Source organism: Eumetopias jubatus, unplaced genomic scaffold, assembly GCF_037043125.1.
Source record: "Eumetopias jubatus isolate StellerSeaLion01/CBP00866 unplaced genomic scaffold, mEumJub1_p1.0 scaffold_6, whole genome shotgun sequence".
NCBI classification, from domain to species: Eukaryota; Metazoa; Chordata; class Mammalia; order Carnivora; family Otariidae; genus Eumetopias; species Eumetopias jubatus.
This window is the reverse complement of record NW_028274812.1, coordinates 7,949,589-7,963,181: the sequence shown is the minus strand read 5'-3', so window position 1 is coordinate 7,963,181 and position 13,593 is coordinate 7,949,589. Positions and strand designations below refer to the sequence as shown.

At 43.2% G+C, this 13,593-nt stretch overlaps 1 protein-coding gene across 3 annotated transcripts in view; it reads right to left on the bottom strand.

Annotated features, from left to right (window-relative positions):
* The window catches only part of PLG (plasminogen), a 39,231-nt gene extending 32,538 nt beyond the window's left edge, over positions 1–6,693 (bottom strand). For all 3 annotated transcript variants that reach the window (XM_088024230.1, XM_028103330.2, XM_028103331.2), the window contains exons 1-3: positions 6,645–6,693; positions 2,086–2,221; positions 700–806 (exon numbers count right to left, since the gene is read on the bottom strand). In XM_088024230.1, the coding sequence (XP_087880356.1) occupies positions 700–806; positions 2,086–2,221; positions 6,645–6,693 (292 nt within the window). The remainder of the gene's footprint in view (positions 1–699; positions 807–2,085; positions 2,222–6,644) is intronic.
* Between the last annotated feature and the right edge of the window lie 6,900 nt (positions 6,694–13,593).

Below are 13,593 nucleotides of genomic sequence, written 5' to 3'. Positions count from 1 at the left end.
TAGTGGAATTTTGCATCTCAAAAAAGACATACAATTTCCATAGGAATCTAGGCCATCTGTTATCCTAAACAATGGGAATATTGATCCAGAATTTTCAAGGAAACCATGGAAAAGGAACTGCAGCTCTTGCGCATTTTCAAAAGATCACATTTCCGAGTCCGAGGGAAATCGAGAGCATGACCGAAAAACATTGGAAATGTTAAAAAATGAACGTAAGGATTTTGTCTGTATCCAAATGTTACTGAGGATTTAAGACACCTCAGTTTTTCTATTTCTGCAGGCTTCAGTCCAGAAGCTGGGGCCCAGGGACCATGGTCCCCGCAGCCTAAAAGCCAAGATCATTAAGGAATGCTTAGATTCCCCTCTCCTCAAAAATAAAATAAAATATTGACTTATTTTCCGGGCTCTAGAGGTAGACATGATTTTCAGTCCAACTCCTTCCTTTTTAAATCAAGAAAAATGAAATCTAAAAGGTGAAGTCATATGCTCAACTTGACCAATGGGATTAGTGACCAAATCTTACCCTGAGTCTGAATTCAATTTCGTTGCATGATAGTGCCTCGGTTCTCTGGTCCGATAAACTACAGAGATAAAAGAGGAGGTGGGGAAGGGAGGAGAAGGGGAACAGAAGGGGGAAGGGTGGGGAAGAAAAGAAGGAGGGGACCGGGTGAAGGAAGAAGAAGAAAGCATTGTACGCACTTCTCTTTTCGAATAAAACCACGTCTCTCATCCTGAAGACAATAGAAGACTTGCTGTTTTCAGGCATGATCACACATTGTTGCTCTTTACTGTGAAATTGGAATGACCTGCAGAAGAAAATCAGGAAACCCCCCCCCAAAAAATGATTTCCCCCATTTAAGGAAAGTAAACTTTTGTTAATAATCAAGAGACTCAAAAGATAACTGTATCTCTTGATGGGTCAAGGAGTTCAGAATGGTTACTTCCCATTGAACTTGGCCTAGTGTCAAGGAAGTGCTGGACAAGGATGCCTCAACAGGTGGCTCCTCTTGTTCCCTTCCCCCTTTACCTTCTCCTCCTCCAAATGTTCCCTCTTTCTATTGTAACTACTTTGCTCTTTCTTCACTTACATGCTAGAATATTTGCTTTTGTGTTGGAAAGAAACAACTCTGATTGCTTTGAACCCCTTCCCAAGACGGTCTATGTGACTTCTGGACTCCTAGAATTTCCCCTTCCTCTAAAGTCCCCTTGACTTTAGCCTCTACATGTCATCTCCTCTCCCTTCACCTCACTCCACCTTGCCCATCCCCCTGGTCCTGCTGTGGACATCCAGTCTGGCATTCAAAGCCACCCATGACTGTCTTTCCAGCCCCATCTCCTCCATGAGCCCTTCCGTCACCGATGTGGTCCATTCGGTCCTGTTCACAGGGCCACGTGGCTCCCGGGGCCCAGCATGCCTCCTGCCTTGTCAGCACCTTTCACTCATCCTTCAAAGCCCTGCTCAGTGCCTCCTCCTCCCCAGGCTTTCTCCAGCCCTCTCAACCGTTAGGAATTGTTCTTTCCTCTGAATCGTTATAGAGCACACATTGATTATGTCACTCATCAACACCTCGACTCGAATGTATTTTTTAAAAATTTTTACATTTATCCAGCTTCTGTGACTGCACCACAAATACAAAAAGGCAAGCACTGGATCTTGCAACTATACAAAGATCTGTCATAAACTGATAGAGATCATATATATCATATATGTTGGATCACTGCATCTCTGCTTCTTTGTTCCTTAGGCTGGGACACTTCCAGTCACAGGATCCTCATTAAATATTTACTGATGATGATGTCAAAAACTAGAGCTCAGAATGGTAGCTGGTGATGTCATGTATAAAAGTAACATCCTTTGGGGGCATTTTTTCTAAAGGGGACACGAATAAACTCTAACAAGGACATGTTCGTATGGCTTCCTGATCCAGGGAGCAAACACAGATTCCAAACTCCAATCCCATGAAATGCCTCGTGCCTCTTAAATCCTGTTTTTGTTAATAAATCCCGGAGCAAACTCCTCGTTATCAAAATAATAGTGTCTCAAATGTCAACCTTTCTGCCAGTGAGCAACCACCAAGAGAATACCTGCAAATGAATTCTGTTTCCTCCTCACATTTCACTGCGCACTCTTCTACGCTTCCTGCTGAGAGCTGCTTCTTAGTGAGGCTGAGCACCGAAGCCCCCTGCGTGTTCACATAGTCATCCAGGGGGTCTCCGCGACCTGCAAACGGAAGACGAAAGTCGGATAACCGGGTAAGATTCGTCAGCACCACTGTTCAGTCATCAGCTCTTTGTAATCCTTTATTTGCTGTGCACCAATCACATAAAACTTGCTGTTTTCTTGGAAAGCAGAACAGGTGTCACGAGTAAAAAATGTTGAGGCAGGAAAATGTTTCCACTATTAGGTTGCATTATATTAAAAGAGCAAGTGGATTGATAGATTGATAGATCGATGATAGATTAGGATTCTTTAACAACTTCTGTTACTACTTTAACGGCCATGAAACCTTAAATGAGAATAAATTGGATTTATTTGCTATGGATTGCCATGCCATGATAGAACAGGAACATTTGGATACCCAGCACCCCCGTGTTAGCAATTACTGATGTTGATTTGTCCATCCCCTGGCTGTAAACCTGACTTGGAGGCCATTACTTGATTGCCAACAGCATAAGCTTTGGTTGTGACTGTTACTTAGGCTGATGCGACATTCTCTGAAGGGTTCCACCACGGGATATAAAAATGTTGGTGAGTTGATGATTTTAATAAATAAGACCTGAACTAAATCTCAACTACTATCCAAGATCATTCTTAAACTGGGCTTCGTACGGTGACAGCTCACTATGAATTAAATAAGAGAAATCATTTTCTTCCACAATGTGTCTGGCATTTCTGAGGAAATGATAAAAAAAAAAAAAAGCAGAGCCCGGGATAAATACCGGCCTTGATTTTTCTGGGAGCTAAAATCGGAGTCAAAGAATCTGTCCGAGTGTTGCTCTGCCCCTTGCTAGGGCAGAGAGTGTTCCCACAGGAGCTACTACAAGGAGTGTTCTCTGTTCCGAGGCCCCAGGCAGCACCCGAGCTGACTTTGACGGCTCTACTCCAGGCCTGGAGATGGTGGCCTCCCTGTTTTTGGTGTGGAATCCTAATGATTCTCCCAGGGTGAGAGGCCAGAAGAGGTTAATGAAATGAAGACAGCTAAGCTGCCTAAAGTTTGCCTACATGGGATTAGGCAACATGGCAGCCTTGACCACCTCCAGGGGAGGGGCAGGGACCAAAGCCAGGCTGAGTGGGTTGAAGAGTGACCAGGAGAAGTCATGGACCCACATAAGAAGACAGGTCTTCAGGAGCCTAGCTGTGGAAGGAGCTCTTCCCAGACAGCTTGTGCTGTCACAGAATTTTTTTAAAGATAAGACATTCTGGAGCATGTTTAGATACTGATGAAAAATATCCAGTAGGAAGGATCATTAGGGGTCAGCCCCACATTCTCAGAAAGGCCCTCCCTGCCCACCTGCGAACACATGGGGCACAGAGCCGATGCATTCTAAAGACGGAGATGGGTCATCTTCTGGAGGCCATGCTCCCCTCCCTCTGCTCTCTGTCCTCCCCCAATTTGTCCTCCCTCCAAACTGGAAGGTGGCTCTTGAACAGGAAGTTGGCTGATGTAATTTAAACTTAAGGTACCAGAAAGCACTAGAAAAAGGTTTCAAAGGATTATGGAGAAGGAGAGGTTTTAGACCCAGGTCCATTCCTTCATCCTGTATTTCTCCCGATTTGAACTCTTATTTCCAAGAAGAGGTGTGCTTGGGTAAATTCTATAGATCAGGATGTGATTTAAAAAACAAACACGGGGGGCACTTGGGTGGCTCAGTTGGTTAAGCATCTGCCTTCGGCTCAGGTCATGATCCCAGGGTTCTGGGATGGAGTCCCGCATCGGGCTCCCTACTCAGCGGGGGGCCTGCATCTCCCTCTTCCTCTGCCCCTCCCCTGCTTGTGCACTCTCTCTCTGTCTCTCTCTCTCTCTGTCAAATATATACATACATACATACGTAAAATAGTAAAAAAAAAAACCAAAACATGGCAAATAGTAACTCTGGAAAGCGTATCCTATAAAGACTCAAATTAGACTTTAAGAAGAGTTCTTAGAAAGTTGAGCCGGCTGGGGTATAAATTATACCAAGACAAGAGAATTTCCATTTGTATCACTCTTTAATTAAGTTACCTTTGATTATGTTACTATATTTCACAGCAAAAAGCTGTTGAGACCACCTTAGGAGCTGATGTCCCAAAGAAATATCCCAAAAGAGAATACATTTTTTTCTTTTGTGCTTGAAAAGTTCTCCCGCATTATTTTCTTTTCTTCAGCTTTAGGGCTCTGTGGCAGTGGGTTGTCGTACAATGTATTGGTTGACCAAGAAATATTAAACACACCCTTTTAGTAAGAAATTATTTTTAGGGCACCTGGGTGGCTCAGTCGGTTAAGCGTCTACGTTTGGCTCAGGTCATGATCCTGGGGTCCTGGGATCGAGCCCTGAACTGAGCTCCCTGCTCAGTGGAGAGTCTGCTTCTCCCCCTCCAACTCCCCCCTGCTCACGCTTTCTTTTTCTCTCTTTCTCAAATAAATAAATAAATAAAATCTTAAAAAAAAGAAAAGTATTTTTATATTTGAGGCCAAATGTAGTTGTATGTTGCTCCAAAACATATGTATTACATTAATAATGTGGGTTTATTTTTTTTATCACTGTGGTGTGTATATTTACACCCATGCTCATGTGTTTGAAAAAAAAAAAAGACTTAGTGGTTTATGAAACTATGAAGAACAGCTGTAAAAAGATATTTTTTTTCCTCTCCCCAGTCACGTTTGTGCCCTGGAAAGATGAAATGCGTCCACAGAAACAGAGAGTAAACGCCTTCCTTTCAAAAAGAGCTTATGAAAGTCTCCCCACAAGGTTGGCAAAAACCTATGTTAATCCTATTGCAGAAGAGTTTGCTCCCCCATCCTGGTGCGAGCCACTGAGTCAGCTCCTGGCGTTCCAATCCCATTGTCCATAAGCTAACATAGAATACGCATACCTGCGCCCCCACACACCACCATTTCCCACAGAAATCTCTGTGCAATCTTCCGTTCTGTATTTTCTTTGGTATTTCTTTAAATGGCTCCACTGACTTCAAACATATCTAACTCTAATTTAAAGTACAGCTTACAAAATTTTATCTGGCAATTCATAAATTGAATTTCAAGTATCCATACATTGTTTATGGGAAGAACTACCAGCATCATGTATGACTCCATTTAGAAGAAATGTCCAAAAGAGACAAATCAGAAACAGAAAGTAGATTGGTGATTGCCAGGAGCTAGGCAGGGATGGAGGTGGGGGGAGGGGGTTTGGGGGTGACAGCTAAGGGATGTGGAATTTCTTCCTGGGGTAATGGAAATGTTCAAAAATGTATTGTGGTGATGGTTGCACAACTCTGCAAACCACCGCACTGTATGCTTGAAATGGGTAAATTGTATGTGAATTATATTTCAATAAAACTGTCAAAAAAAAAAAAACTTTAAGGACATGCTTAGAATATTTTAAAGGAAGTTTAAACAAAGCTAAAAAGCGAGAAGAGCACCAGATTCCTCCTAGAAAAGTCTTGGGTTAAATTCTGGTTTCTTCACTTCCTGGATTTGGGAGTTTGGTCAAAAGAGAAATAACCTCATTTTCCTAAGTATGGATTTCCTCCTCTGTAAAATGGGGATGAATATACTACCCTACCTACTGCTGCATCAGCTAAATAAGCAAGTATTATCTAAGGACACACACACACACATATGTATAAAAATGTGCCTAGCTTCTCTCAAGCACTATGTGAAGGTTTATGGAATTCCTACATGCATACTTCACTTGGCAAACTGACACGCGTGGTTTCTCCAGGCATAAGGAGCAAATCCTAGACATATGGAAGGCTCATGTCAAGCCTCAGCAGGCAGGGACCCCCACAGACTGGTCAGAAAACACAAAGAAGTATTTCACTGCTTACATTTGAAAGTGAAGAGAATACGACACATTAACAAAAATGGTCTCAGTTAATGGAACTGAGAGCCAGGCAAGGGCGCCAACAACTTTTCGGGCTGCTGGCTGCGCAGGCTATTGTTTCAATACAACAACAATCGCTGGCGAGCAATCTTGTCGATGTAAAAAGTCATTCATCATTTCCCCTGCCCGCTGGGCTTTAGCATGCATGGGGAAATTAAGCTCAATTCTTAAAGAATTTTTCTTTTTTTAAAATATGTATATATTTTTTAAAGATTTTATTTATTTATTTGAGAGAGAGAGAGGGAGAGGGAACACAAGCAGGGAGAAGGAGGAGAGGGAGAGGGAGAAGCAGACTCGTGCTGAGCAGGGAGCCTGATGCAGGACTCGATCCCAGGACCCTGGCATCATGACCCGTGCTGAAGGCAGGCATTTAACCGACTGAGCCACCCAGGCGCCCCCTCAAAGAATTTTTCAATCATACATGTAGATTTTGATTTGGGATGCTCGTGAACCAAAAACTAAATTAAACAAGCTGCACAGAAAGCCATCATGTGATCTATTTTTAGGACATTGCTAAGAAAAACATTTTAATTAAAATTTTAAAAAATCCTTTGTCTTACCTGATTTCAGAAATAAAAGAAGTAGAAGGACCACTTCCTTATGTTCCATTTTTGGGACTGGGTTGCCAGCAGTGCCCAGAAAACTGGGTGTCCCAATCCCGAGATGTTATTGACTTACCTGAGAGGAAACACATCCACAAATAAGATAATCACATGGAGTTAATTATTTTCTGAGACGCCCATTGCCACTGTGCTCTGAAGGGTTCAAACATTACCTCGGCTGGCGGATCTTACAAAATCCAAACCTGTAATAGATGCTGGGAAGTGGTGAAAGCAGCCCCCCCCCCCCCGCCACTGCCCCAGGCTGCTTCTTATCTCCTGATTCCTCTCCCCCCACAACCTGCAGCCCACCATCTTTCCTACTCAGTCTTGGGTCCTTCGTCCTCTCCTTCCCCGGCTTACCGTAGAAAGAAAAATCACACCAAGAGCCAACCTTTGCTGAGAACTGGCCTACGCCAGACACTGTGCTGAGAGGTGCGTATGCATAGTTTCATTCAACCTTCAACACAAGCAATATTAATATTTCCACTTTAATGAGGGCACTCAGGCTAAGACAGTTTAAGTTTCTCAAGGTTACTCAACCACCTATGGTTGAGACCGTGGAGGCCTTAGATTATAAACATAAGCTAAGGGCGCCTGGGTGGCTCAGTTGGTTAAACGACTGCCTTCGGCTCAGGTCATGATCCCGGAGTCCCGGGATCGAGTCCCGCATCAGGCTCCCTGCTCAGCGAGGAGCCTGCTTCTCCCTCTGACCCTCCCCCCTCTCATGTACTCTCTCTCTCCCATTCTCGCTCTCTCAAATAAATAAATAAATCTTTTAAAAAAATAAAATAAACATAAGCTAAAGACCTTGTCATTCACATCCCCACATCTTACCAAACAATGTAGAAATTACTAGAAAGTTAAAATATTTATTATTATCAAAATGTCTTTATGTCCAGTGGACTCACATGTTTTCCATGATTATAAATCATGTTGTAAAAATATTGGTCTTTTCCCCAGATAAATTCACAGTGAGTTACATTCTCATCCTCAGGAAATAAAGCAAGAGGGGTAAAACTAAGTTTGAAGAGTCTGTCTCAAGTTTAGTTGTTGGTTCTGTACTTTTCCTCTGACTTAAGGCCACAATCACCAGGTAGTACATGCTTTAAAACTATTTCAGATTTCAAAAATGTCTGGGAGTAGTTCAGTGGATTCTATTTTACTCGTGAAATAGAACAAGAAATAAGAACAAGAAATACTCCTGTCTCTAGGCTACGAAATTTCTTTCTATAAATTAACTAGCAAAGTGTAGAGGTTGGCACCACGCCTCCCGCAGAATTTCCTGGGATGAAAGTACTGTGCAGAATTCTCAAGAACAAAACATGTTGGAGAACAAGGAGGTAGACTATTGTGAGCAGAGGTGTGAGTTAATCACATTTCCTGGTTTCCTACTTTACCGTAGCTTTCTTCTTTCCTCAAACTCTCCGGCCTCCCTCACCCGCCCCTGTCCCCAGGCGGCCTGGTTTACTAAAGGGGACACAATGTGGAAGCAAGCTGAGGAGTCAGAACTGGGAAGACTCTTTTTCTTAAAATATTCAAAATGCCTTTTAGGGGAATTATGTTGATGTGTTTGAGAAAGTTCTTTGGAGGGTAAAAAACAGACTTTACTAATATGTAATGATTCCCATATGCATTTATTTCCATTTAAAATGAGGCACCTGGTGGCTCAGTTGGTTAAGCATTCGACTCTAGATCTCAGCTCAGGTCTTGATTTCAGGGTCGTGGAGCCTACTTTAAAAAAAAAAAAAGGAAAAGAAAGAAAGGAAGGAAGAAAGAAAGAAAATAAAAATATTTCAGTCCTGCCTCATGGATGAAGCATCTCAGGAACAACGTGCTCAGAAATTCTATGTCCATGTAATGTTCCTTTTCCTGTTTTATTGTTTTATTTGGGTGGTGGCGGTATGCCTTTTGCCCCCTTTCCTCCTGGAAGCTTTTAGAACGATTTGATTCTACAAATGTTATCTTGTAAATCAGGTTGCCCTGCTACGGTCTTTTGACTATACATTCCTCACCACCTTCATAATATATCAGTACCATGAGGGCACAGATAGACATGAAGCAGAATTTGGCGATTGTGCCATCAGATACTGTAGTGTGTAAAGGAAGAGCAAAGAGGAATGGATCACACAGGTGTATGCTGGAGTAGGGGCATAAAGACTTCCATTATGGCGCAGCCCTCCATGATTTAGCTCCAGAGGCACAGGGTAGGCATGAAGCAATGGATATTCTAGATAGTTCATAGGAATCCCACACTGGCATCTTAGAAGGATGTTGGGCAGTGGTTTTGTGCAAAGCTGTAAAGATAATTAATTCAAAGTAAGTCATTTTCCACTTGAAAGAGTGGCAAAACCTGAGGAAAGAAAGAAAGAGATCATCTCTACACACTATTAGCAAGTTGAATAACTTCTGAGATGTGTATTCTTATTGAGTTCAATTCATTAAGTATTTACTGACCACCTACTGTGTGTTGGATTCCTTTTAAGTTTATATAAAAGGTACATATCACAGTCTCTACCTAAAGAAGTCCAGGAAATTTCTGCATCTAAGATTTGTGAAGATTTCTGCTGCACTTGTTGCCAACAACAAGGACATCAAAGTAAGATGGAAGATGAATCTAATTTCCTTAGCTCTGCCCAGTGTGGGGACCTGCAGCCGAGATCCATTCAGGTTCCCTTAGGAGGGGAAGAATTAGTACCTTCCCTCCAGGCATTCAAATGGCAAATTCCTCACAATTCCCTTAGAAGTAAGTTATGAACACCCCGGGAGGTCCACTTCACCAGGAGAGTGAGGCAGAGATCCCCCACCTCCGTGCCACCTGCACCCACCTTGTCTGAAGAAGCTGTGACCAGGTTACAACTTTCCAGGTGACATGCTTTCACAATACGTGAACCTTATGTTGCTGGCCTAACATTTGCACCTGTCACCTTTCCCTACTGACTGTCCCCCTTCCTCCAGCCCCAGCAGAGTTCATCCCAGCCCAGAATTTCCCCTCCAGGACCAGTCACTCTAAGACAGCTCATTCCTTTACCATGACCATCTCTGAGTATCCCCAATAAGACGATGTATTTCAAAATGAAACTAGTCAAAAATTAATGAATCCATTAAAGGTTCAAACAAAGTCTACCTTCATGGTTGCAAGGGTTCTAAGCAAGTTTTTCCTTGCCTTTGATGTCAATTTGCAAACTGCTTTTACTGTGTTAATTTATTAGGGCATATCAGCTCGGAAACATTGTCCTCATTAATCTGAAGGTGGTTTTCATTTCTGTATCCAACCTTTCTTTCAAATTTGTTAGCCTTTGTTCCTTAGTCTCTGGGACTATGGAATGAGCTACTTATCAGCTCTCAGCTCCCGTAAAGAGATAGCAGGGCTACTCAGTTAGCACAGGGGTTAAAATGTAACCTGTCCGGGCGTACTAAGTAAGACCTGACTAATTCAGTGTTCAGCAAGGTGATATTTTCTTAATTGAATTGTGCTTATGGAAATCAAGATGCTTATTCATTTTTGAAAAACAAATTAGTCTTTATTGGATACCTCCTCATTAGATTTGTTATCTGCTTAAGAAAATATTAACAGAGAAGAAGATAGTCACTCTCAGATAATTTACCAGTCCCACTGAGTCAGCACTAGGACTCCCCAGAGATTCAGGCAAGCGTCCTTTCTGCTCTGAGGTCCCGATTCACTACAGATCAAACAAAGAGAGAAACCAGATAGTCTTTCTATCTTTAAAATTCATTATTGTCTAAGCTAATCCTCATAAAAGTCTTTTTTTTTCCATAGTGCTTGACAGGAACAGGACCTGTAGAAAACATTAAAATAGTTTAAGAAAAGATAAGTATATATAAAAACTGGTGAAATCTGAGCTAGGTCTGTGGACTAGTTCATTACACTGTACCAACAGCAGTTTCCTGGTATTGATGATGAACTTTGACTGTGTTAAGCTCTTACCTTTGGAGGAGCTGGGTGCTGGGTAATGAGGATACCAAACCTCTTAGCATTACTTTTGTAACTTCTTATTTTTTATAATTATTTCAAAATAAAAAGTAAAAATATCTATCTATTTATGCATATACATATATATTAGTATATATGTTGATATATTTGTATACATATGTCTATATTTGTGTGTACGTTTATATATTTGGTTATACGTGTACATATTTGGACACCCGTGCATACATATTTGGGTATATATGTATATATTTGGATATATGCGTACATATTTGGATATATATATGTATATATTTAAGAGGACTCAGGATGATGTAAGTGCTTCCATAATATTAAAAAGAACTCTCGAAATACAGAAATTTGTCCAGGGAGAATCTAAAGGTATAGAGTTCTAAATAAGAGTACAAAACTCAATCTTTGGCTGATTTCTGTGAGCACAGGGGAAGTGTAAGTGGGATGGGAGAGGCCCCCACCTCCAAGGCCAGACAATTATTAAGGCCTGGCTGAGCTACCTGGACAAAGCAGCCCGGCACGTGGAATGCAGAGGCTGGAGGAGTCTAGCCTCCCAGGTGCTCAAGGGACAGCCACCATCTCTGCACACAGGTAAAACACCACCCAAACAGAGTGGACCCCACATAATGAGGCCTCCCTCACCTCCCACTCAGCCCCACCAACTCCACAGTCCAGTGGAGGCGAGGCATGGGAAGGTCCCTGAGTGAAGCATGAGGTTGGGGTGGAGGGCTGGGGTTTCAATAACAGGGAACATTGCTCTGTGCAATCCTCCTGGGTAAAGCCTTTCCAGTGTCTGCAGTTGTTGAGAGCAGGGCAAACGAGGGAATAAGACAGGAGCCCCGCTCTCAGGGAGTTGTCCACCTAATGGACACGGGGCCAATGTGCATCTGTAAGTTGGATCGTAGAGTAGTGAGGTGGGTGCTCAGACCTGCAGAGGTCCAGTTTCCCTGGAGCAGGCAGAGCAACATCTTGCCTCGTCTTGAAGTGTGAGCTCACACTTCCCAGAGGGAGTGACCTGGAGGACAAGTAGGAGGGATGAGAAGCGAGGAGAAGGAATGAATGTGCCAAGTCCCAGGGGCAAGAGGTCCAGGCAGCTGAAAATAATTTAGGCTGGAAGGGGGAACTGGTGGCTAATTGAGGGGGGTCCAATCCTGCTGGCCTCTTACACTGCACAAGGGGTTCCGTAGCTGACAGACAGCAGGGACCACTGTAGGGTTTTAGATTGGAAGAGCGGCACTCTCGCACGTGCAGCATGGCAGAGGATTGTAAGAAGCAAGGGGGCCCAAGCGGGGGGACAGAGGGGTCTCAAAGAAGGCAGCGGAGAAAGAGAAAAGCGACTGGATTAGAGATCATTAGAAAGCAGAATGGAAGGGATTTTGTGACTGACTGAGTCTGGGTATGAAATCACGGCTGGTGCCCGCATTTCTGTGCTGGGCATCTGGTAGACAACAGTATCGTTCATTGAGAAGGCACACGGCGCGGGGAGTGAGACGAGTTCGTTCGGAGACATGCTGCATCTGGGAACTTGCGAAAGTCCAAGGGGAAATTTCTAGAAGTAACTGGGTATTTGGGTCCAGAGCAGGCATTGTCAAACTGTAGCCTGCAGGGCAGCCTCCTGCTTTTGTAAATAATGTGACATTGACAGACAGCCACGCCCACCACTTGACTGTTGGCTATGGCCTCATTTGCATGACAACAACGCGTGACCCAGAAGGAGGCGGGAAAGAGCTGGGCTGGAGATGTAAAATCTGGGGTTGGAGCAGGTGCATGGCATTGACGTGAGGAGTGCGGGGTGAGAGCACCCTGAAAGATGAAAGTGAGCCTGGACAGACCCCTGAACGGCGCGAGTACCCAGAGATAGAGACATCTCTCCAGTTACCGGGACCGGTTAGCTGGAGAGGAGAACCGACTGGAGGTTCCGAGAAGCCAAAGGAAGGGAGGGCTTTTAAAGGTGGGAGTGGCCCACTGTGCTGAGCTCACCGTCCGGCCCCCCACAAAGTTCACTCTGTCCACTGTTGCCACCAGATCGGTAAGAAACCCAGGAAAACGGCATATTTTTATCAAATTCATGAGCCACCTCTGTAATACTCTTTCCCTGTGTATTTTTTGATTGAAACCTCATACAGTAATGGTTTTAGAACATCAGATTCTATGAGAGAATAGAAAAATAATTCATTCTTTCTCTTACATTTTATTATTGATAGACTGTAAAAGTTTCAGCTTCCATAGCTTATTATTAATAATAAAAGATAAATTTTCAGGATGACAGTCAAATTTAGGAAAGCCTCTGTTGAACTATTTTTAGGTATGAGCTGTAAGATTTGGAATAATTCCCACAGACGCTCTTCTAGTTTTGCATTTCAAATCTGCATATCATATAGCACATTGTCATGACACAATCCATGGTCCTGCACATTCCTGTTGCACCACCAAACCAGCACAGTGGTTGTTTGGAATATTCGGGAAGCTATTTACACTGGGACAGCCAGTACTAACATACACAAGTGACTCCATAGCACACAAATACACCACACTGAGCCCAAGTTAAATAAACCCCAACTAAGTTTGTCTTAGCTGAATCCCAAAAATGCCCACAGCCATTTTAATGCCATTTAACTTGAAGAGACGGAGGGGAAGTTAGGGTGGAAAGAGACAGAAATTTTAACCAATTGTGGCTAAAATAGCTTACTTTTGCAAATTTTACAAAAGCATATGGTCACATGAATACACTGCTAGGGCCCTTCCAGAGCCTTCTAGGGGCCTATTAAAATTATTTATTGCTGTGGGATGAATCACCCCCAAACATGGCAACTGACAATAACAGCAATTATTTTATCATCTCTTATAGTTATGTAAGTTGACTGGGCTCAGCCAGGGGGGCCCTCTCACTTGGGGTCGCCCCAACATTGCAGTCAGATGGTGGCTAGGGCCATCTCAATGGTGTCC